Source organism: Myiozetetes cayanensis, unplaced genomic scaffold (genome assembly GCF_022539395.1).
Source record: "Myiozetetes cayanensis isolate MyiCay16 unplaced genomic scaffold, myiCay2020 scf5-8, whole genome shotgun sequence".
NCBI classification, from domain to species: domain Eukaryota; kingdom Metazoa; phylum Chordata; class Aves; order Passeriformes; family Tyrannidae; genus Myiozetetes; species Myiozetetes cayanensis.
Window position 1 is genome coordinate 115944058 of NW_026087742.1, and position 24430 is coordinate 115968487.

The 24430-nt window shown below is 54.7% G+C and overlaps 1 protein-coding gene across 2 annotated transcripts; it reads right to left on the minus strand.

Moving 5' to 3' along the window:
• Positions 1-751: 751 nt before the first annotated feature.
• Positions 752-24430, minus strand: RRM1 (ribonucleotide reductase catalytic subunit M1). 2 transcript variants are annotated; one of them, XM_050332801.1, is made up of 19 exons: positions 24342-24430; positions 23115-23203; positions 20152-20329; positions 19813-19913; positions 19363-19422; positions 18536-18575; positions 11864-12026; positions 10931-11072; positions 10223-10306; positions 9785-9946; positions 9212-9291; positions 8569-8770; positions 7311-7460; positions 6172-6393; positions 5219-5295; positions 4193-4328; positions 3051-3146; positions 2652-2840; positions 752-1920 (listed from the first exon to the last, which is right to left on the minus strand). In XM_050332801.1, the coding sequence occupies exons 1-19, from the start codon at positions 24358-24360 to the stop codon at positions 1732-1734; spliced, it is 2379 nt and encodes a 792-aa protein (XP_050188758.1). In that variant the 5' UTR covers positions 24361-24430; the 3' UTR covers positions 752-1731. The 2 variants fall into 2 exon arrangements, with proteins under 2 accessions (XP_050188758.1, XP_050188759.1); XM_050332802.1 differs by lacking the exon at positions 24342-24430 and adding an exon at positions 20913-21061 and having other exon boundaries at positions 23115-23202.

The window sequence follows — 24430 nt, forward strand, 5'->3', positions numbered from 1 at the left end:
GGGGCCTGGACTGTGAAACCTGTGCCAGGACCTGCCCAATTCCCCCCGCGAGCTCTGCCCTGTGCTGGGAAGGTTTGGGAAGGTGTGGGAAGGTGTGGGAGGGTTTGGGACGGGAGCCCAGGGGCACACGGGGGGTTCGTGTCGGTGTCCCCCCGTCACCCGGTCCCGCTGTGCCCCCCGGCGGCCCCGCGCGGTCCTGCAGGGCCCGGGGCACACACCTGGCACAGGTACCGGGGCGGGGCGTCCTGCCCGGCCGGGGGAGTCAGCACCGGCACCTTCGGGGGCTCAGAGCCCCATCCCGGCCGGGGGAGTCAGCACCGGCACCTTCGGGGGCTCAGTGCCCCATCCCGGGAGTCAGCACCGGCACCTTCGGGGTCTGTTCCCTGTTGCCCCCCAGCACTGAGGGCTCTGGAGCTGCAGACTGGGGGGTTCTGGCCCAGCACAGCTTGTGATGGATCCCCCCATCCTCTCTGCTCTCACATCGCTGTTTTGTTCAGATAAAAGATAAACCCCCCTGCTGGTGCCAACTCCTTCATTTACCTGAGCCTCCCCTGGCACAGCTGGAGGCCGTTTCCCCTTGTCCTGTCCCTGTTCCCTGGGAGCAGAGCCCGACCACCCCTGGTTGCCCCTCCTGTCAGGGAGATGGAGAGAGCAAGGTCACCATTTCCCTGTGGGAACCAGCACAGAGCAACAGGACACTCACTCTTAACAACAACAAAAAAAAGTGTTCTCCAGATACCACCACTAATTCTTTCGACATTCCACGTTTTATTGAGTTTGGCTGGATCAAGGGTTGGTTGTGTGGTTCATGAATCCAACAGATGTTGCACAACTGCCTGGTGAGGCCCTGCCGTGTTCGAGCAGGGAGCGGAACAGGAGCAGTGAAGGGATAGGAGCTTTAAAAGACCTAACTAGCTGGGTGGAGAAATGCAGCTCTGCAACACAGAGATGGCAGAAGTGGCCTCAGAAATGGCAAGTGACCCTCAGAAATGGCAAGTGACCCTCAGAAATGCACGTGACCCTCAAAAGACGGCATGTGACCTGTGCCCAAGGACAGCACGGACCCCACTGCCAGGAAACTGCCTGAGAAATTCGACTAAATGAGTGAATTTAACCCATAAAATAAAATGCAGGGCAGCAGCTCTGCCACTCCTGGCCAGAATGCAGAGGGACCTTCAGCCAGTGCCACACCCTGCCCTGTCAGGCTGAGGGAGAGGAACAACTCTCCAGGTAACAACACACCTACCACCCCCCTGCTCCTTCCAGAAGCTCTTTGGAAAGGGCAGAGGAGGGGACAAGGAGAGGAAGCAGCAGTGGGAGGAGGGTCTGGCAGGAGATGGGCACACTCCAGGTGTCTCAGCAGCTGCTCCTGTGTCCTGGCAGACACTGAACACACCTACACAAGGGGGTTTCCTTGTTGTGCCTTCCCCAGCCAGGGAAAAGGGATCAGCCAGGTGTGCTCCTTCCTCTGGGACACGAGGGGAATGGAAGTCCCTGTGTGGAGTGCCCAGGACAGACCTGGGAGTGTCCTCGGTCCTGCCTCCAGGGATCCATGCAAGGCCATGCCAAGGCACTGAAGTTCCTGGGAAGCCCAGCTACTAAAGCAATACCTACACCCCTCACCCCTATCCATGCCTGTGCCCAACCCTGTGGATGGGGAAGCTACACTGCCCCTGCCCCCTGGATGCTCCCATCCCAGCAGGCTCCAGCCACGTGGAACGGGGCCATCCCTTAGGAGCCACACATCAGACACTCCTCCCTGTTCTCCAGGGAGCACACCATGGCTGCCTTGTTCCTCTCCTTCTCCTCCTCTTCCCGGGAGCTCTTCTCCCGCTCCCGCAGCTTCTCCTTGTTGAGGGTGAACTGGATGGGGTTGGCAGCCGGCTTTGTCCGCAGGTAGTACATGCCCGTCTTCAGGCCCTGGGCAGCAGGACACAGCCTGAGGCTGGGGCAGCCAGAGCCTCCCAGGCACGGCTGGCAGCCCCCAGGATCAAGGGAGCGACAGTGCCCTAGGGATGCTCCGTGGGGACAGCGGCTCCTCAGCAGGGAACAGCCGGCTGCCCTTCCCGCAACGGGGGACACCAACTTGTCGTGCCAGAACTGATCAGACCCGCCTGTGCTGCACTTACCCCACCCCACTTGGCTGGAACAAGCCCCTCCAGTCCCAGGTACTGCCCCTGATTGTCAGGAAGGAGCCCTGCCAGTCCCAGTCATCAACCACATTTATTGGGAACAAGCCACTCCAATTCCAGGTAGTGCCCCTGTTTGTTGTGAACAAGACCCCCACATCCCAGGTACTGCCTGTTTACCAGGAACAAGCCCCCCAGTCTCAGCTATCACCCCTCTTTGTCTGGAACAAGCCCCCCAATCCCAGGTACTGCCTCTGTTTTGTTGGGAACAAGACCCCCAGTCCCAGTGCCTAAGCCTCCACTCCCAGTCAGTTCCTGAGCCCCCATTCCCAGTCCCTAAGCCCCATTCCCAGTCCCTGAGCCCCCATTCCCAGTCCCTGAGCCCCCATTTCCAGTCCCTAAGCCCCATTCCCAGTCCCTAAGCCCCAGTCCCTGAGCCCCCATTCCCAGTCTCCAAGTCCCAGTCCCAGTCTCTAAGCCCCATTGCCAGTGCCTGAGCACCCTTCCCAGCACTCCCAGTACCTGTTTCCAGCCGTAGAAGTGCATGCTGGTGAGCTTCCCGTAGTTGGGCTCCGCGATGTGGATGTTGAGGGACTGGCTCTGGTCGATGAAAGCCCCTCTGTCCGCAGCCATCTTCAGGATGGTCTTCTGGGAGATCTCCCACACCGTCTTGTAGAGCTGCTTCAGGTCGTCCGGGATCTCAGGGATGTTCTGGAAGGGACAGGAAGGGTTTTCCAATGGGGTGTAACCACCAATGGCCCCAGTGTTGGACTGGATGATCCCTGTGGGTCCCGTCCAACTCAGATATTCCAGGATCCTGTGATGCTCCCTGCTGTGAAATCACCCCTTTATAACCTTTGTGAGTGGCCTCCCAGCTGAGCAGAGGCTGCAGGCAGGGGCCTTGCCCTGCTCCCCTCGTACCTGGATGGAGCCGTTGTGGGCGATGATTTGGTTCTTCATCTCCTCGTTCCACAGGCCCCTCTCCGTGAGGTCCTTCAGCAAGTGGGGATTCACCACCTGTGAGAGGCGAAGAAGGTTTGGAAATGGTTCAACAAGGCCCTGCACAGCCCTGACAGATCTCACTCTTGGGCCAGCACTGAGGGATGTGTGTGGCCAGGCAGACCTGGCACAGGGATAACATTTCCATCCCTGGGAGTGTCCCAGGCCAGGTTGGACGGGGCTTGGAGCACCCTGGGCTGGTGGAAGGTGTCCCTGCCCATGGCAGGGGGTTGGAACTACATGATCTTTAAGGTCCCTCCCAACCCAAACCACTCTGGGATTCTACTGGACATGCCAAATGAGAAGGGGGTGAATGGAACTGCCCTGCATGAGGAACACCAAAAGATGGGACAGGGAGACCTCTTGCTCTTCCAGGACCACTGCCCACAGCCCGAGTCACTGAACAATCCTCCAGACAGGTCAGGAAGGAAAAGAACAGAGCAGGTGCAGGCTGAGTAGTTGGGAGGAAAGCACAGTCAACTTTGCCTGCTCTACAAAGGGAGGTGGGTTCATAAACCTACTGCTCTGGCCTCACCACTCGTGTGTGGTGGGATCCTGCAGCCAGGAGGGACGGAGAGCACCCCAGAACAGTGCTGAGGAGACACCTCCGAGGGGATGGACACACCTCCCACACAGCAGAGACTCCCCTCGTCTCCAGAGAGGTCTGCTATCTCCAGCCTCCAGAACTCCAGTTGTTCCACACCCTTTCCTGACAGGCCCCTCTGCACCTGTGGAGCTCTTCCATGGCCCCTCATTCCTCAGGACCATGGTCTCAGTTGCTCTTCCCACAGCACCCATGTCCTTTCCATCCTTCAGCAGTCACTTCTGCGGGCCACTCTGAGGCCCCATAAAGGCTTTTCCCAGTCAAAAGCAGCACTTCTTTATAAATTCACGTATTCCAGGATGGCTGGTGGAACACTCAAAGCTCCATGTCCCCTTGGTGCTTGGACACAAACACTCAACTGAACTGAGCCACCAAGGCCGAGGCCTCCACCTTGTCTTTGTTCTCAGTGGCAGTGATGGCAGACAAGGGCAAAGCTCTTCCCCACAGTGCCAGAGCTCACCTGGAACTCCCCCGAGAGGACCCTGCGTGTGTAGATGTTGCTGGTGTAGGGCTCGATGGACTCGTTGTTGCCCAGGATCTGGGCAGTGGAGGCAGTGGGCATGGGGGAAAGGAGGAGGCTGTTCCTGACACCATACCTGGGGACAACAGGGACACAAAGCTGCAGCCAAGGGAGACAGGACAGGAGAGAGCCAAGAACAGCACAGGGACTTGGAAATCTGGGAGAACCTGCAAACCCTCACACCAGGAAAAGGGAAGGGCCACCAACCTGGCATTGTGGGTCAAGTGGGAGCAGAACTAAAGGCTTTGCTACTTCCATCTAAATCAGAAGCTTTCCCAGATGACTGGCCATGACAGAGGGTGCATAGAACACAATCTGTCAGGCCCTGCACAACCCCAGAGTGCCCAGGCAGAACCAAACCAGCAGCCCATGGAGAGCCGAGACCTCCCCACACCTGGGACAGGACACAGACCCACTCCATTTAAAAATTAGAGCCAAAAAACCTGAACGAATTCATTACAGGCACTTCATGCTTCAACAATTCCTGCCTTCAGGATGTTCAAAGGCTCAGCTTTTCCCTGGCAGCCAAGCCTGGCTGACAGTGCCACACTCACCACTACAGGTGTTTAATGGGAACACAAATCCTTCTGCTGATGCATTCGAGATGAAATGAGAGCTCAGCCAAAGCAGGGCAGAGAGGGTGAGCTCCTCTGCCTTGGAGGAATAAAAGTGCAAGGAAGCCACCCAAAAACCAGTCTGAAGAAAGATCTGCTGGGGGGGGGAGGAACACATGGGGCTGTTTTTACACTTGGACCCTGCCTTTAGTTTTCAGTAGACAGAACACACCAAATTCATGTCCAAGGCCAGGTTGGACAGGGCTTGGAGCAACCTGGGCTAGTGGAAGGTGTCCCTGCCCACGGCAGAGAGTGGGACTGGATGGGCTTTAAGGCCCCTCCCAACCCAACACCACACTGGAATTCTACGAAGGTACTTCACATCTACTTCAAACTGTGCAGGGCTACTCACTTGGCAATCTTCTCCTTCAAAGCCTTCCAGTCCCAAAGGTCAGAGGGGGTGACGTTCCACATGTCATACTGAAGGATCTGGAGGACACAGTTTATCCCCAGTTAGAGAGGGCACTCTTTTCTCCACACTTTATAATTGCCATTGGAAATGGACCTGTTATTGCCATTAACTCTTCTCTACAATTCAGCCTCGGGAAGTTCCTGTATCGTGACCTTACACTCAATGTTCTGACTGCGCTCAAGGGCACAGCCACCACTGGCCCAGTCTTGCTTTCTTTTTCAAACCATAGAATCAGAATATCCTGAGCTGGGAGGGACCCCAAGGATCACCCAGTCCAAGCCCTGCCTGACCAGGATGCCCCAGCACTCCCCCCTGTCCCTCAGAGCGTTGCCCAAACGCTCCTGGAGCTCTGGCAGCCTTGGGGCCGTGCCCACTGCCCTGGGGAGCCTGGGCAGTGCCAACCACCCTCTGGGGGAAGAACCTTGTGCTGAGCTCCAAGCTGAGCCTGCCCTGGCACAGCTCCAGCCCTTCCCTGGGTGCTGTCCCTGTCCCAGCCAGCAGAGGTGGGAGCTGCCCCTCGGGAGGAGCTGCAGCCCCCGCTGAGCTCTGCCCTCCTCTGCTCCAGCTGCACCAGCCCAGTGCCCTCAGCTGCTCCTCATGGCCCCTCCAGGCCCTTCCCCATCCCCTGTCCCTCCTTTGGGTGCTCTCTAACGGTTTTAGATCTTTCTTCTGTCACAGTGCCCTGAACACCCCCAGGACTGAGGTGAGTGCAGAGCAGAGTGGGGCAATCCCCTCCCTCAATGCTGTGCCTGATGTCCCCCCGGACATGGATGTCCCTCCTGGCTGCCAGGGCACAGTGTGACTCAGATCCAACCTGCCATCAGCCAGAACCTTCCCGTCTGTGCCCCAGCCCAGGCCCAGGCCGAGCTCCCCAGGGTTTTCCCTGCACTCACCCCCTTGCTGACCGGAGAGCCCTGGTAGGTGTCGTAGGGGCCCTGCTCCCGGGCCAGCTCACAGCTGGCCTCCAGGGCCCCGTAGTAGATGGTCTCAAAGATGTGCTGGTTCAGGCGCTGGGCCTCGGGGCTCTCGAAGGGGAACCTCATGAGGATGAAGGCGTCGGCCAGGCCCTGCACGCCGATGCCGATGGGCCGGTGCCGCCGGTTGGAGCGCTCGGCCTGCAAGGACAGAGTCACCTGGGGCACAGCTGCAGGAACAGCCCAGGCTGGGAAGGGCCTCTGGGAGGAAATCCTGCTGCTGCAACCTGCCATCTGTTCTGCTGCACCGACCCACCCTGCAGTCCTGCCCGGGGCCCCACTGTCGCTGTTTGCTGGGGCAGGAACTGCAGCCCCAGACTGAGTTTGCTAGGACTGATCACAGGCTGCAATTGCTCAACCTGGCAAAGGGAGCCAGGCTGAACACTCAGCATGTCCTGAAAAACAAGCCTGTGCCTGGAAACAGGTCCATTTAATAGAGCAGAACCATAGAATTACTGAGGTTGGAAAAGTCCTCAGAGACCATCAAGTCCAACTGCTCCCCCAGCACTGCCAAGGCCACCACTGACTCCTGTCCCCAGGTGCCACATCCACATGGCTGTTAAATCCCTCCAGGGATGTGACTCCACCACCGCCCTGGGCAGCTGTGCCAGGGCTGGACAGCTCATTCCATGAAGGAATTATTCCTGATGTCCAACCTGAACCTCCCCTGGCACAGCTTGAGACCATTTCCTCTTGTCCTGTCCCTTGTTCCCTGGGAGAAGAGCCCAATCCCCACCTGGCTCCACCTTCCTGTCAGAGAGCTGTAAAACCAACAGGACTGAGTTACACCTTCTTGGGATCTTCCCAGGATCCCTCTCCCTGTTCCTAGTGCTGTTCTGTGCTTTATGGAAATCCTCACACAGGAAACAATTCCTAGAACCATCTCGAGGGGAGGCTTTTCCTACAACTGCTCTGTGTTGAAGCTCACGCTGCACTAACAGAGCCCACCTGGGAGCAGGTTTATAAAGTCCCTCAGTGACTCCTTGTGTCCCAGCCTGCCCTGGGATTGCTCCAGCCTGGGCTCTGGCAGGATTTGGCCCCCCCAGCCCAGCCCTCACCTCTGGCACGGGGTAGTAGTTGATGTCGATGATCTTGTTGAGGTTTCGGACGATGACCTTGGTGACCTCTGCCAGCTTCTTGAAGTCGTAGGTGTGCTCGGGGGTCACGTACATGTTGAGGGCGATGGAGGCCAGGTTACACACAGCCACCTGTGGAGAGGACAGGGATGGGGCACCCAGCAACACCCTGTGCCAAAAGCACAGCTCCAGAGCGGGCTCGGGATCCAAACGGCCCGGAAACAACCCCCAGGAAACCCAGAGCGCTGGGAAAAGGCACCCCTTGTTCCTGTGTGTCTCAGGAGATGTGAGAAGGGCAATGACACCTCAAAAAGCTTTAGGAGAAAGTGGTATGACCTGAAAAATTCTGGCATGGTCAGCCCTACTGCCTGCAAGACAACCTTACACAGAATCCCAGAAGGGTTTGGGTTGGGAGGGACCTCAAAGCTCATCTTGTTCCAAACCTCTGCCATGGGCAGGGACATTTTCCACTGTCCCAGGTTTCTCCAAGCCCCATCCAAACTGGCCTTGGACACTTCCAGGGATCCAGGGGCAGCCACAGCTCCTCTGGGCAACCTGGCCAGGGCCTGCCCACCCTCCCAGCCAGGAATTCCTTCCCAATATCCCATCTATCCCTGCCCTCTGGCAGTGGGAAGCCATTCCCCCTTGTCCAGTCCCTCCAGGCCCTTGTCCAAAGTCCCTCTCCAGCTCTCCTGGAGCTCCTTTAGGCCCTGGAAGAGGCTTTAAGGTCCACATAAACTAAGCCCAACTATTTCTTGTGTTCCCAGAGCAGCAGCTGATCCCAATGAGATCCAGATACACCAGGGTATTTTCTTGGGTCCTTTTTTAACATCAGCTTTACTTTCAGCCCTGGGAGAACTGAAAGAAGTCAGTTAAGGTTTCCTGTGCAGTGCAGGCAGGAGAGATGGCTCCATCTCTTCCAGACCACTCGGGATTTGATGAATATTCTGAAGTATGTGAATTAAAGAACCACCAGCAGCACAGGCAGCAGCACAAACTGATCTTTTCAGTCACAGCAGCCTCAGAGCTTGGCTGCTCTGGAACTCCCTGCCCTGTACTAGCACTGCCCCACCTCTACGCCCTTCTTCACCTTTGTGAGTGTGCTGCAGCCCAGACACAGCACATCCATGGAGCTCTGAGACCAAGGGGAGAACACTTGCCTGTTCCCTTCCTCAGCCCACAGCTGGATACTGTTCCCAAGGGCTGTCCCAAACGCTGTGCGTTCCCGCTCCCCACCCACCTCCTCGCTGCTGGTGTATTCCACGATCTCTGTGCACAGGTTGCTGCACTTGATGGTGCCCAGGTTCTGCTGGTTGCTCTTCCTGTTGCAGGAGTCCTTGTAGAGCATGTAGGGCGTGCCAGTCTCGGTCTGGGACTCGATGATGGCGTACCAGAGCTGCTGGGCCTTCACCACCCTGCGCACGCGGCCCTGCCGCTCGTAGCTGCAACAGGAGCGCGGTGCTGTCAGCCCCGGGCTCCCACGGGGCAGGGACAGAGCCCTCCCCAACACATCAGGCTCTCAGGCAGCCAAGAGCCCTCAGCTGCTGAGCTCTGAGCTCTGACAGAGCAAAGCAGGGCAGCAGCACTGCCCTTGTTTGAGGGAAGCAAATCTTTCGCCACAGCATCCACACAGCAAGTTCCAAGCACAGCCATGGACAGCTGTACGTGGGGATCACTGCAGGACTTCCCTCTCACCAGCTGAAGGGATCATTCACACACAGCCCCACCTTGAGCAGGTCACAGTGTGAAGGACACATCCCCTTCTTCACCCTTTTATCAGTATGATAATGAACCCCCTGCCCACAGTCCTGTGCCTTGCCCAGGATCCCACGGGCAGCTCTGTGAGAGGTGACACAACTTACACATCTATTCACTCTTCTTACCTCTCATATAGTTTCTCAAATTCCTCTCCCCAGACGTCATCCAGGCCAGGACACTCATTTGGGCACATCAAGGACCAGTCCTGTAGGAAGGAAAAATATTCAGAGGAAATCTTTATGCACCCTGTTAATTAAAGCTGCAGCTGCCCCATCCTTGGAAGTGTCCAAGGCCAGGTTGGACGGGGCTTGGAGCAACCTGGGCTGGTGGAAGGTGTCCCTGCCCATGGGAGGGGGTGGGACTGGATGAGTTTTAAGGTCCCTCCCAACCCAAATCAGTCTGGGATTCTGTGTGAAATACGAGCAGATACAGAACAATTTACTGAGGAAGTGTTGATGCTTTAGGAAACTCCACGGTAAAAATTTAGTCTGACAGTCTGAGTACATTAGTCAGGGGCTGAAAGATTACTTCCTGAAGTGAAGTATCCCACTGGAGATGTCCAGCTCCATCCTCTACCTGCACAGCCAAGTTCTCAAATGAGGGGGAGCAGCTCTCTCAGGAAATTCCTGAGCTCCCCCCAGGGCTGGTCCCTTGTCCTTCCATTAACAGACCTACTGTGTGCCAATCAGGCTGCTCACCTGGTTGGTTTCCACCCGTTTCATGAAGAGATCAGGGATCCAGAGGGCAAAGAAAAGGTCCCTGGCTCTCTGCTCTTCTTTCCCAGTGTTTTTCTTCAGGTCCAGAAACTCAAAGATGTCCAGGTGCCATGGCTCCAGATAGATGGCAAAAGCCCCAGGTCTCTGGAACATGGAACACAGCCAAGATCAGAACAAACTGTCCCAGGAAAGAAAACCTCCTGCTCTGCTCCCGACCACACAAAACTCCCCAAACTATCTGAGAACTCAAGGGGAGCACCAGAGTAAAAACACAAGGGGGGAAATGCCCTTTTTTAACTGTGTGTCACCCACAACCACTCCATCAGCTCCCTGATGTTACTGGGACGACCCCTGCCCGGTGTGGGGCCTCTCCTTCAAGCCCAGGTTCCCTCTGGACCCTGCCTAAAGCCAGGCCAGTACCTTGTTTCCACCTTGATCCACGTAACGGGCCGTGTTGTTGTAGACCCGCAGCATCGGAACGAGCCCGTTGGAGTTCCCATTGGTCTGCAGGGGCACAGGAGAGACATCAGTGCTGAAAGGAGACTCCCTGAAGGGACAGGCCTGCATCTCCTGCGTGCCTTCCAGCAGTCTGGAAAGCTCTGGCACTGAGAGCCAGGAACTGATCACCCCCAATTATTTGTAGTCCCTTCATCAAATCTATTTTTAAAATATATATCATCCAAGGAGTTATTAAAATATCTGTCCTAACTTATTTCCTCTATTATGTCATTTAAAGGCTTGCAGGGGTTACACAGAGTGTGACAAAAATCCCCAAACACACATCCCCAGATGTTCTGGGGCAGAGACACAGAAAGGCAAAGGGATAATGCACCAGGGTATATTCCTAGGCTGCTAATATGTAAGTAAGTTGGAATTGTCTGCTCAAACAGTGGAACAAGATCCTCTCTTTGGAAGGACTTCTATTAGGAAGCCAAAACGCCAAGGGAAACCAAAACACGAAGGGAAACCAACCTTTCTGCCTCAGGGCAAGGGAAGGACCACTGAGTGAGACTCACTGCTGGGCTGAACGGAGTCAGCAGAAGCAGAACTGACTTTGGCAACCAAAGAAAAAACACATTTCCTGAGAGAAAATACAGCCAGTCCCTGTGCCAGGCCCCCTGCACTCACCCCAGCTATGTAGCTGCCCGTGGCTCGGATGCAGCTCACGGCGAGGCCGATGCCCCCGGCAGACTTGGAGATGAGGGCACACTGCTTCAGGGTGTCGTAGATGCCCTCGATGCTGTCGTCCTTCATGCACAGCAGGAAGCAGCTGGTGGGAACAAAAGGCTTTAGTCCACACAGGGGGAAAGTCAAAAGAGTTTCACCAGGCTGCAGGAAAGCAGGGTAAACACGGAACCTTTAACAGGCTCCACAAGGGACACCCACAGGGGTGAAGGTGGAATAAAGGGCAGTCTCAGAAAACAGCACGAGCAATAGTTGTACTGCTGATGCCCCTGTTATCAAACACTTAATTACAGAGTCATGGAGTATCCTGAGCTGGGGAAGACCCCCAAGGATCATCCAGTCCCAGCCTTGCCCTGCCCAGGACACCCCAACACTCCCCCTGTCCCTGAGAGCGTTGCCCAAACGCTCCTGGAGCTCTGGCAGCCTTGGGGCCGTGCCCACTGCCCTGGGGAGCCTGGGCAGTGCCAACCACCCTCTGGGGGAAGAACCTCTTCCTAATATATTGATATAAAGCATTACAAAATATAAACCTGTATATTATATCTGTATATTAAAATCCTATTAGTTATGCTTGCTGCCTCTGGCATGTTGTAGCAAACAATTACCAGGATTAATTTTGCAATCTGCAGCAGACCATGCACACCAGGAACTTCTCAATACAACAGAGACATGCAAGGATTTCCAAAAGTTCACAGGAACCTGTGTATTTTTATCTAAAGACAGGTTAAATTTGACAGCAGCTGCTCAAGACTCCATCAAACACTCAGACACACGGTGTGATTTCAGAGGCTGCCAGAGCAGCTCCCTTGCACAGCCCTGATGTCTGAGCCTCCCCCTGTGCCAGCTGTGCCCCGAGGAGCGGGGCCAGACGGGTACCTGGAGAGCTGGGGGCGGTTGGTGCCGGCGTTGAAGAGCGTGGGGGAGGCGTGCGTGAACCAGCGCTCCGACAGCAGGTTGTAGGTCTCGATGGCAGCGTCGATGTCGTCCTTGTGGATCCCCACGGACACCCTCATCAGCATGTGCTGAGGGCGCTCAGCAACTGCGGCGGGACAGGCACAGGCACACAACAGATGGGTTGGGTTGGGAGGGACACCAAAGACCACCCCCTTCAACCCCCTGCCATGGGCAGGGACACCTCCCACCAGCCCAGGGTGCTCCAAGCCCCGTCCAACCTGGCCTTGGACACTTCCAGGGATCCAGGGGCAGCCACAGCTTCTCCGGGCACTCTGTGCCAGGGCATTACAACCTGCCCCAGAAGGGCATGGTAACCCAGGTTCTTAATAATATATCCCGTGGGGTGGATTAGAGTGAAACAACACTGAGTGGTGTTTGTAACTACACATATGTAGAGTTTATTTCAGAACAGTTTGGTTGCAAAGGAAACCAGGTGCAGAGCTGTCAGGGGTAAGGTTTTCAGAAGAGCTGCTCGAGGAGGGAAAAAACCCAGCATTCGCTCAAGGAAACTTTGCTGCCTTGGAAGCCCAGCCTGGGGGAAGGTTCTTTCCCGGGAATAGCTTTACATGTCTCTCTCTCCCTGCCTGCCAAGGAGGCTGACTCCCTGGGACAAAAGGGAAAGCTTTCACTGACACACCTGGGGCCACTGCTGGGAACAGAGAGACGATGACGTGCAGGGGAGAATGGCTCTTCAATGTCATGTGCATGAGAAAGAGGTTGATAGAAAAAGCACCAGAGAATGGGAGAGAACAGGCACTCCCTGTGTCATCAGATGGCTCAGCAACAAGTGCTGGGTCCCCTGGGCCCCATGGCCATTCTCCTGGTGACAATGACCCCCTGGAAGCCGGGCTGGAGATGGGGTCTGTGCCGGGGACCAGTCCATGGGCAGTGGAGTCAGTTGAGCGTGAGCTGCCCTGGAGGGCAGCAGGTCGGTCTGCAGTGGAGCTGTGGCTCAAAGGACAGCCTGGGGGCCTGCCCACACCATGCCCTGGAGCTCCTCAGCCAGCCTCTGACTGGCTGCTCCGGCCTGGAGGCACCCAGGGGTCAGTGAGCACAAAGTGCTGCCCAGAGGAGTGGCCACAGAGGAACAGCAGCACATGGTGGCCTTGCCTTTCCTCTCAGGACCTGCCTCGTGGAGATGGACTGCCACAGGACTCAGCGGTGGTAGGTATGTGATAATCTGTTTTTCTCTTTTCTCCACTCTTCTTCATCTTTATTCCTTTTCCTCATCCTAATCTTTTCTCTCTTTCTTTGCTCGTTTTTCTTCTCGTAGTCTCTGTATTTCTCTCCTTCATTCAGCCTCTTTTTTTACTTAACATTCTAGGTAACTCCAAGCCAGTGGTTGGATTCTGCCAAGCTGTGTGTGTTGGTGTGTGCTGGGTCAGTGCTTTGTGGAATGTTCTACCTTGGCTGAATGTTAGGGCCAACTTTTGGAGTCTTGAATGCATTTTTAAAAGCAATAGGCCTGGGTAAGTGTGCAGCTCTGGACCGGGGGTCTGACGTGTCAAAGTCGTGAGAGATCAGGCTCTTATCTCGGTGGATGATTTCATCATTGGGTGGAATCAACCAACTCCATGTATGAGAGGGCCCAGGTTGGAGGCCCCACCCATCACTCTGGCCTGGAGTGGCCGTAAGTCCCGCCCTGGAGGCGCAGCCACAGCACCCGGAGCATATAAATGCAGGAGCACGGAGTTCCTCTCTCTCTTCCCGCTCCGGAGCCCTCACTGCCACCTAGAGCCAGACTTCCAGAGCACTCTTCAGGGGTAAGTAAGCCATGTGGGGTTGGTAGGTTGTGTGGGGCTGGTGTTTGCTGAGTGCTTTAATGGAATACTGGTTGTATGTTACTCCTGTGAACCTCTGGCCAAGACACCAAAACCTCTCCCTAAGTTTTGGCAAAGTGTGTCGGCACTTTCTCTTCACACAACTTGAAGGTGTTAAAGAACTAAAGGCTCTGCAAAAGTTCGAGTGGGAACTCTCGGAGCCTTAAAATAAGAATAATACTTGCAGTAAAGCTTGAGGCTTTGGGCTCGGGGTTTTTAGAGCAGTGGTGTGGGAATTCTGTGTAGGTGGGAGTTTTCCCGCTCTGGGTGCCGAGATCCCGCCTCGTGTCTCCAAACCGCGCCTGCAGTTCCCGCCAGATTTCGCGTCCTGCTGCCACGTCAGCGCTGGCCCCGCTGCACTGCGGGACTCGCTCTCAGGTGAGGCGACTGAGCCGCCCCGCCTCGGGGTGGTGATGCCGTGAGAACACAGGGACATTCACCTCATAGCGCTCCACCTTCGGTCCTTCTCCTGTGTGCTTTGCCAGGTGCCTCTGCACCTGTATATGCACCTGTACTTCCAGTCCCGGTGGGAATGCTTCCTGGAGCGAGGAGCTAGAATGTCAGGGGCAAAGGGTATTGGAACAGTCGCTTGAGGAGAGAAAAAACAGCCTTTGCTCAAGGAAATTTGCTGCCCTGGCAACCCAGCCTGGGAGGAGATTGTTTTCCATGAACAGTTCATGTGTGTCTCTGTGAAGTCAGATAACGCCCAGGTACCTGTGGGGTGACAGACCAACTTATGGCCATGGTGACCATCCTGATCACTTATGGGAAACACCTCAGCACCTCGAGGGGGCAGAAACCCACTGTCAGATGATCATGGGCTACACAAAAGGGACAAAGAGAACCCGATGGGTTCCTGAAAGTCCTCAACATAATGGGGAGACTTCCCAGCAACAGACTGATAGGATGAATGAAGGATGCATTGTCATGGAAATAGCATGGCCTTTCTTGGCAACATCTTACATGAACACTGGGAGCACTGGGAGCTGACCCATAGGCCTATGTCATCTGTCTGTCACCCCCAAAATTATTACTGACTACAGTCACTCAAAATACCTAAGGAAAAAAGCATGGAAAGAGATTGGACATGAGCAAAATGGGGGAGAAGCTCCATCAACTCTGCGGGGGGAACTAAGGAGCTGCCTTGTCTCCTCCCACTCCTTCAGACACTGTAGGGGTGAGCAACCATTTACTCTGCTTCCTTTACCTTGATCTTGCCTTATACCTTATAGATCACTGTCCTTCACCTTTACCCCATAGATACCTTATTACAGATAATAATGTTACCTTGCCCTGCACTTTGTAAGTTGGTATACATCTTACTTTATATTCTTTTTGTGGTTGTCCTATATTGTACTTTATTGCCAACTCGTGCAGAGTTTGCTTTGAGGTGTGCATTTCCTTATCTCACGAGTTAAAATGGGTGTCGGTGGGAAGTGGCTATATTCCTTCTTCTTTGCTTTGTGTTACCGTGTTTAGATTTTGTTCCGGTCTTTGTACATTGCTCTGTGGTGGAGGGGGGCTGCTGGAGGTTTGTATTAAGGCTTAGGTCGTTGTGTTGTTTTGTAAAGGGTGCTTCTGGTTTTTGGGATGTTTCTCATGAGTTCAGTGCCATTGTGCAGTTAAACGTTGTCTCTGGCGACGCGAACCCTACAGTAGTTTGTCACATCCTTGTGCTAATAACAGTTCTTTCGTGAGCTGCCAGAGTTAGGCCGGGCTGTTTCTGGTGCTGGCAGCCCCATAACTTGGAGGAGAACGTTGCTGAGAAGGTTCTCCATTGCTATTAAGTGCCCTCCCCATATCAGGGTATCAAAAGTCCTGTCCCTCGCAGTGAATCTGTCCAGCAAAGGTCTCCTTGGGTCAGGTGTGGACAGACTGTTTTGGGCTTTAAAAGGCTTTGATATACTGGGCACACTGATAGCCAATAAAAATATATTAATACAGGTTGGACAAGAAATCTTTGCATTTCTGCCCCTTTTCACGTGACAGTACTCCCAAAATGCCAGGCAGTGGAAGGATGGCAGGAAAATTTATTTCCAAAGTTGAGAACACTACACTTACAGAATATTAATCTTAATGATGTTTCAAACATGGGCCTGGGCAAAGACATGGCCCCTGTTCTTCTCAGAGCTCTTATCATCCCTGGCCCCAGGATGTCAGTGGTGCCCCCTCTGCGCCGGCGTGCTGCACCTCAGGGGTCTTTCCTAAATGAGTCTGGGGGTTTCCTTCATCCTCCTGCTCTTCACTTTCTCCTCCAAATGCCCTTGGAGGGCTGTAGGCCAATAGCCAGCCCCCAGTTAATTTCACCTGATCCAAGGTGCTTCCTTCAAGGACAAAGCTTGTTTTCTCAGCGCTTGTTTTCTCATAGCTTGGCAGGAGAAGAACAGACTCTGGAGGGTGGCTGGGCCAAACCCAGACCAAAAGTAACAGTGTCTAATTAAGCAGAATACACCCAGCCATGCTGGTTGTTATTACCCCAGTACTACAGCAATATAGAAGCACAGAAATAACACTTAGGAAATGAGTAGGGACAAGCAAGAGTAAGAAAGGACAGAAGCAGAAAGGTACACAGTCAGCACCCACTGGATCCAGAGAGGAGACGGGGTAGGTGCAGCTTCGGTGCCTGTGGGTTGAAGTGGTGGTCGTGGTCCTGTCCCAGTGATGGTCTTGATCTGTGGGGGGAGCCCACCAAAGTCAGAGTTTCATGAGTCATGTACACCCGGGTTCAGGTGGCAGTGCCCGGTCCCTGCCCTGGGGCGGGGAGTTTTACAGTGGTGATGTCATCCTGGGTCAGGGACGTGTGGTGAGCCTTTGACCAGGTGTGGAGGTGCTCCTCAGAGGGGTTCTCACGGCTGAGTCATCACGGAAAGGAGGACATCGACCATCCCACCTCCCAGGATTTGCCTCTCATCAGCCTCTTCCCTTACCTGGAAATCCAGTTTGTAGCTTCAGGTGTGCACATCCTCTGCACTGGGAGAGCAGGACACCCTTATCTTACCTCTCCCAGCCTGAATTAGGAGGCATGTTCAGGGAGGGGTGGGCTGGGTAGATGAGCAGCTGTTTCTGTGTGGTTTGCTGCAGTGGACAAGTCTTTTAGTGATGGTAACAATGTTTAAGCCATTATCCATTTCAGCCTGTGACACAGGGCCTCTGTCAGGATCCAGTTATCAAAAGGTGCCCCTGTTCAAGTTAAGGTGCAAACGAGACCATAGCCTGAAGTCAATAGTACGGTTTTATTTTATGATAAATATGAGGGAGAGAGAGAGAGAGAAGGAGGCAGGGGAGAAAGAGAGGGAGAGAGAGTCAGAGATTAAGTAAATAGATAAAGGTATCACCACCATGTAGATTCTGACAGCATCCCACTGGGTCCTTCTTCTGGTCTTCTCGGTGCTGAGGGTCCCGAAATTGTGCTCCTGGGGCACCACTTTTATACAGTCCAAGTCCTGGATGTTCCCAGGGAGTCTCAGATGTTCCCACAGCTTGGGGTGGCATGAGTGAGAGCAGTTGTTTTCCTTCCCCACAGCTTGCACAGTAGAATTTTGTTGGTGTGCTGATTTCAAACCTTCACCTTCATTTAGGACTGTAATTAACACTTTCCTTTCACACAGTTTTCCACAGTGGGAATTTTGGGTTGAGTAGGTTACCCACATTTGCTGCACCAGGCCTGGTTCCTGTTGTTCCCAGTCTGTGCTTATCACAAATTCTTGTGGTGGTGGCTTATGGGAATTTCCTTCTTTGACAGTCTTTTGAGGCAACTCATTGCATTCTTTAAGTCCTGCCAGCATCACCACCCTCACAGGGAAGGATTTCTCCCAATATCCCATCTAACCCTGCCCTCTGGCAGTGGGAAGCCATTCCCCTTGTCCTGTCACTCCAGGCCCTGTCTGTCCATGGACAGTCTCTGTCCATCTTTCTTGTGGGCTCCCTTTGGGTACTGGAAGGTCACAGTTAGGTCACCCCAAAGCCTTCCCTTCTCCAGGCTGAACCCAATTCCCTCAGCCTTTCCTCCCAGCAGAGCTGCTCCATCCCTCTGATCCTCTTGGATCCTCTGGACTCTCCATAGCAGCTCCACAGCCTTCTGATGTTGGGGAGCCCAGGGCTTGGAGGCAGCTCTGCAGGTGGGTCTCACCTGAGTGGGCAGAGGGGCAGAATCTCCCCTCCCACACTGTGGGATCAGCCCAGCACACTGGAATTTTGGGGTCCCAGCAGACGTGGCCAGGTCCTGTCTAGCCTCTCACCCCCCAGCTACACCCAGGAAGCTGGGGAGGAGAAGGCTCAGTGTGACAGTCACTGTCAGCACAGACACACACAGATCACGGCAACAAGCTGCAAACAACGTGCAATGGGACACGAGAGACAAACTTCTCATGGAATCACAGAGCAATTCCAGTTGGAAGGAACTCGAGGAGATCTCCAGCCCAGCTCCTGGCCAAAGAAGAGACAGCTAAGAGCACAGGCCTGTTTATTCAGGACTTCACCCAGTCAGGCTTTGAAAGACCCAAGGAACAACCTGCTCCAATGCTCAGCTGCTCTCACAGAGGAGGAAAAAACCTCACTCCTATTAAAGTTACAATCCAATCAAACATCCAGTCCAGAATCCAATTATCTTTCATCTTTATGATATTACAGTTAACTTCTGACCCTTCTGGTGTCCAAGGAGTTCCAAGCCAAGGGCCTGCAATAACCATCGCTGACAGCACAGTAGCTAAACTTTAATTTAATTCAATTGACTCAAATGTATGAAGAAGCGCTTAGCAGGAGGAACAGCTCTTACCTTTGGAGTTGATTTTCAGCAAGTAGGAGCGTTCGAGAGTCTGTAAAAAGAGAGGATGGATTTTAGCAGGCAGGCAGATTTGAATATTTAAATGAAATCCTGTTAACTGCCAACTCCAGCAACTCCACACTCCTCATCCCAGGCCTCACCAGCCCTGCACTCTGCCCCTCCTCTCCTTAATAGCTTAATCAGGTGATTAATGACTGAAAACCCACAAGCCACTGGAAGATTCCAACACGGAGGGCTCTGCTTTGGTTTATGGAGTGTGGAGCATGGCCACGAGGTTCCACACTGCCCCTCCAGCCACAGGACCTCTCTGCAGTACCCAGAGCTATGGAAGAGTGGAACCCTCCAGCCACCCCCCCAGAGAGCCCTAAACCCAGCATTGTTCCCAAAAACAATCCAGCACAGCAGGGTGGGAAGGGAGCAGGAGGGGGGGCTCAGCACACTGGGCTGGTGTAGGGCAGATGTTCCAGCAGCACAGGAGAGGACAAATGTGTGGGATGAGCAACTGCTCCACAAAACAATAGGGAAAGCAAAAACCCCTTTTTTGGTTTCTTAAGGATCAGATTATTTCCCTGAGGAATGGCATTCAACAACATTCAGTGTGATGTGCTGTGAAACAGAGCCCAACAGTTACAAGCCTTTCCAGCAGCAAGGAACACTCCACGATTTATCCCACTGGGAGCTGCTTCGTCCAGGTTTTCACTCTTTGTCCTTCATAACCCAGTGATGTCCCACCTCCTCCAGTGCCCCCCTTGTCCCAACCCAGACAAATCCACAAGCATTCCCATCCTTCCCAGCAGTCTGAGTAATGTGCTCTTTACCTTAAAGCCAAAGTAGTTGTAGGAGAAGTCTCTGTCGTAGATGATGGCAGAGTTCAGGCGCTGCCAGGGAACAACAGACAAAACTGACATTCACAATCAGCCCTGGGGGCCTTGCTAAGGTGGAACAATGCTATTCCTGCCCGGCATTTCTGGCCAAAACCTGAACCCAAACCTCCTCTGTCCCCTCTGTGCTGCCTCACTTTGCTCCAGCAGAGGGCACTTTAATCACTTGTGCTGATCATGGCACTGGGGACACCCAAGGAAATAGATTCTGCTACAGAAACATCCTTCCATCCCCTCTTTTACACCCTCCAGTCATTCCCTGCACTGGTTTCTGCATGGGCTTTTTGTTCCAGAACAAACATGGCTTGCTTAAAAAATAAAAATAAATGATCCAAAGTATTTCACTGAATTCTGAAAACTGAGAAGCGCAGAGAAACAACTACTTACATCTTTGTTGGCCAGAACTATGTCCAGAGTTTCTTTGGAGATCATTGGGGAGTGCTTCCCGTTGTGAGGGTTGATGTAGTTGTAGAGATCCTCCATCACATCTGCAAAGAAAAGGGAAGTGAAAAGGACATCCCCAGGCCTGCACCTGCATCACCTGGCACTGGGGCGAGGGACGGAAGAGGCAGGAATGCCCATCCTCCAAAACAACTCCCTCCAGCCCCACAAACACACAGCTGTTCTGCCTGCTCAGCACTAAGCACTGAACAGTGCACTCATCATAAATTCCATTTCTGTCCCCCAAAGCTCCCGCTCCCCCGAGCAGCAGCATGTTTGACCCACCACTGAAGACCTTCTTGGTCTCCTTGTGCAGGTTGGAGACGGCGATGCGGGCGGCCAGGATGGCGTAGTCGGGGTGCTTGGTGGTCAGGGTGGCGGCGGTCTCGGCCGCCAGCGTGTCCAGCTCCACCGTGGTGACGCCGCTGTACAGCCCCTGGATCACCTTCATGGTGATCTGCGCCTGCAAGAGCAGCATTCCACAGGTCAGGAACCCCACATCCCGATGGCCCAGCCCATGGATGATGGGCCTCCCGACCGGCAGCACCGCTCAGCCCGCAGGGAAAGCACAGGAAAACACCCAACAGGCTGGAGAGCTGGGAGTGCCCACCTGGAGAGGAGGCTCCAGGGAGCCTGACTGGGGCCTGCCAGGACCTGACAAGTACGGTGGAGAGAGACTATTTCCTGGAGGGACAGGACAAGGGGAATGGCTTCCTGCTGCCAGAGGGCAGGGATAGATGGGAGATTGGGAAGGAATTGCTGGCTGGGAGGGTAGACAGGCCCTGGCACAGATTGCCAGGGAAGCTGTGGCTGCCCCTGGATCCCTGGAAGTGTCCAAGACCAGGTTGGACGGGGCTTGGAGCACCCTGGGCTGGTGGAAGGTGTCCCTGCCCATGGCAGGGGGTAGCACTGGATGGGCTCTGAGGTCCCTCCCAAGCCAAACCAATGTGGGATCCTGTGTAAGGATGGTTTGCAGGCAATAGGATTGCCCAGGCCAGGATTGTCCAGGTCACAGCAATTTCTACTGAAGCTTTTTGCACTGTTACCTTTTGCACAACTTGTCACAGTTACAACTCATGGGAATGTTAGTGCGAGAGGTTGGGAGGGTTAGTTTTGGCTGGGGAAGCGTCTGGCACAAGCAGATCCAAGTCCCAGCAGACTCATTCTCAAAGGAGAAATTCATCTTCACACATGACTGCAGAATAAATAAGAATTTGGGGTATTAGGAGCCAGGAGGACTTGGAATCTCACTCCTGTCCTCAGCACAGACCCTGAGGCAAGCTCAGTTGGTCAGAGCATGGTGCCAATAACACCAAGGTGGTGGCTTTGATCCCTGTGTGGGATGGACTTTATGGTTGGACTCAACCTTATAAGTCCCTTCCAGCTCAGAATATTCTGTGCAATCTACTCCCAGGTCAAGTGGCAAGTCAGGACCCTTCGTGCTCCAGTGACCAAGTCACCAGTGTCCTCCCCTGCTCTCCATCCCAAAGACTTCCGGGTGCAGAACCAATGGCAACTCTGGGACAGGTGCAATTTCAGACAGGAGAAAGGATCATGAGAACTTGGGAGATGGGAAGAGCCTCAACTGGCAACTCCAGATGACCAGACTGGGTCTGAGATCTGCACAAGAATCTCACAGACATCAGTGGATCCACGGGGAAATCGTTCTGTGCACAGGCTTTGGAAGGAGAAGCTTCCAACGTGCATCCCAGATCCTGCACAGCTTGGAAAATGAAGCTTTAGTACCAGAGGACAGTGTGAGTGGTGCCTGTGTGCGATGCGAGCAGGTGAACGATTCGCTGTGCCTGGTGGCAGAGCTCGAGGAAGAGGTGGAGAGAATGAGAAACATCAGGGAAAGTGAAAGGTGGAGTCGCATCCTTTCGACCCCAAAGGAAGTCCAGCAGGACACGGTGAGGCCCTGCCCCTCCTGCCATCAGGCAGATGGGGCAAAGCGAGTAGATGGGGGTGAATGGAAACACATCCCTGACCGGAGAGGTAAGAGAATCCCCTCCTGACCCCCATCACCTCCTCAGGTGCCCTTAAAGAACAGGTCTAGGCCCTGGACCCTGAGAGTCAGGTAGAGGACAGTCAGGAGGAAGATCTGTCTGGAGGGTCTCCTGGTTCCACCCCGTCTACCAGACAGATTACAACCACAGCTATGAATCATAGAATCATAGAATAGATTGGGTTGGAAAAGACCTCCAAGATCATCAAGTCCAACCCCTGATCCAACTCTAATTACTATATCATGGCACTAAGGGCCATGTCCAATCTCTTTTTAAAAACCTCCAGGGATGGTGAATCCACCACCTCTCTGGGCAGGCCGTTCCAATGCCTGATCACCCTCCCTGTAAAGAATTTCTTCCTAACATCTAACCTAAACTTCCCCTGACAGAGCTTGAGCCCATGTCCCCTTGTCCTGTTGTTGGTTGCCTGGGAGAAGAGACCAACCCCCACCTGGCTATAACTTCCCTTCAGGTAGTTGAAGAGAGTGATGAGGTCACCTCTAAGTCTTCTCTTCTCTAGACTAAAGAACCCCAGCTCCCTCAGCCTCTCCTCATAGAACTTGTGCTCAAGTCCCTTCCCCAGCCTGGTTGCTCTTCTCTGGACCTGCTCCAGCACCTCAATGTCCTTCCTGAACTGAGGGGCCCAGAACTGAACACAACACTCAAGGTGTGGCCTCACCAGTGCTGAGTACAGGGGAAGGATCACTTCCCTGCTCCTGCTGCTGCACTGTTCTTGATGCAGGCCAGGATGCCATTGGCTTTCTTGGCCCCCTGGGCACACTGCTGGCTCATGTTCAGCCTCCTGTCAATCAGCACCCCCAGGTCCCTTTCCACCTGGCTGCTCTCCAACCACTCTGTGCCCAGCCTGTAGCGCTGCAGGGGTTGTTGTGGCCAAAGTGCAGGACCCGGCACTTGGCCTTGAAGAAAAAAAGAAGGGTAGTTGTAGTCGGTGACTCCCTTGTGAGGGGAACTGAGGCCCTATATGGGAATCACAGAACATCCTGAGCAGGAAGGGATCCCCAGGGATCACTGAATCCAACTCCTGGCCTGGCACAGGACACCCCAAAAGTTCTGGTGCAGCTTTTCCCAGAAGAAACTGGGGTCAGGGCAGCTCCAAGCCAGGATGAGGAGCTGGGAACAGGGCAGAGCAGGATTCATTGGATGAGGGGCAGGGAACAGGGCAGAGCAGGATTCATTGGATGAGGGGCAGGGAACAGGACAGCAGGGCAGCGTGGGACTCACAGGGTCGACGAAGTCAGCGTTGAGGCCGTAGCAGAGCTTCTGGATGCGCGACGTGATCTTGTCAAACATGACCCGCTCCTGGCGCCCATCTGGGGACAACAGGCCACGTCACACCAGTCTGGCACCAGCCAGAGCCAGGTAAGCACAGTGCCCCCCCTCCCAGCACCCCTCCTGCGGGTAGATTTGGGGTGGGGATCACCAGGGGCAGCCTGCTCAGGTGGGGCCCCAGGAGAGGGGAGGCTCCCCTTCCACCCCAAGAAATTCCCACCTTAAACTGCACAAACCCAAATCCCAGGGGTGAGGACCCAGCTGAGGGTCACCCACCATCCACCCAGGCTGGAGACCCCTCCCCTGGGCCAGCATCCCTTGGACCAAAGGGGTGGGGACCAAGGCCAAAGCTCCTGCGATGGGGGCGTGGAGGGGGACTGTGGGAAGAGGGGGTGAGTGGAATGTGTGTGTGTGTCGGGGGTCTCCCAAAACAAACAGAGGGGTCTCATCCCTCACTCTGGTGTCAGGGGGGAGCTCCCACACTCTGATGGGGTGCAGACAGGGTCCCATCCCCTCACACCACGTGCCATGAGAGACCCCCAAAGCTAAAGGGGGACCTCATCTGCTCACTTTGGGTGCCATGAGAGGAGCCCCCAAACCTGAGCAGGTCTCATTTTATGATATCCCATGAGGGAACCTCCCAAAAGGGGGGCGATTCCCCTTCAGGTGCCATGAGGGACTCCCAGAGCTGAGGGAATCCCATCCTTCCATGTGCCATGAACCTCCCAAAATGGGGGCAGGGACCTCATCTGGTCACTTTGGGTGCCATGAGGTACTCCCGAAATAGAAGGGGGTTCTTCCTTCAACGTGTTACGAGGGGCCCTCCCAAAATGGGGGGATACCCTCCCCTCTCACCAGGTGCCCCGAGAGGGACCCCCAAAGCTGCGGGGGTCCCATCCCTCCACGTGCCACGAGGGAACCTCCCAGAATGGGAGGGGGGATACCCCTTCGGGTGCCACGAGGGACCCCCAAAGTGGAGGGAATCCTATCCTTCCATGTGCCATGAGGGAACCTCCCAAAACACCCTGGGGACCCCATCTGATCACTCCGAGTGCCGTGAGAGGGGCCCCCAGAGCCGAGGGGTCCCATCCCCTCCCGCCGGGTGCCCTGAGCAGGGCCGTGCCCCCCTCCCCTGCGCTGGGTCCCGTGAGGGCCCCCCGGGGCGGACGGAGCCCTCACCCCGCTTCACAACGTGCATGGCGGCGGCCGTGTCCCGGCTCCCTCACGGCGGGTCCCTCGAGCACTCGCGGCCCCTCTCGGCCCCTGAC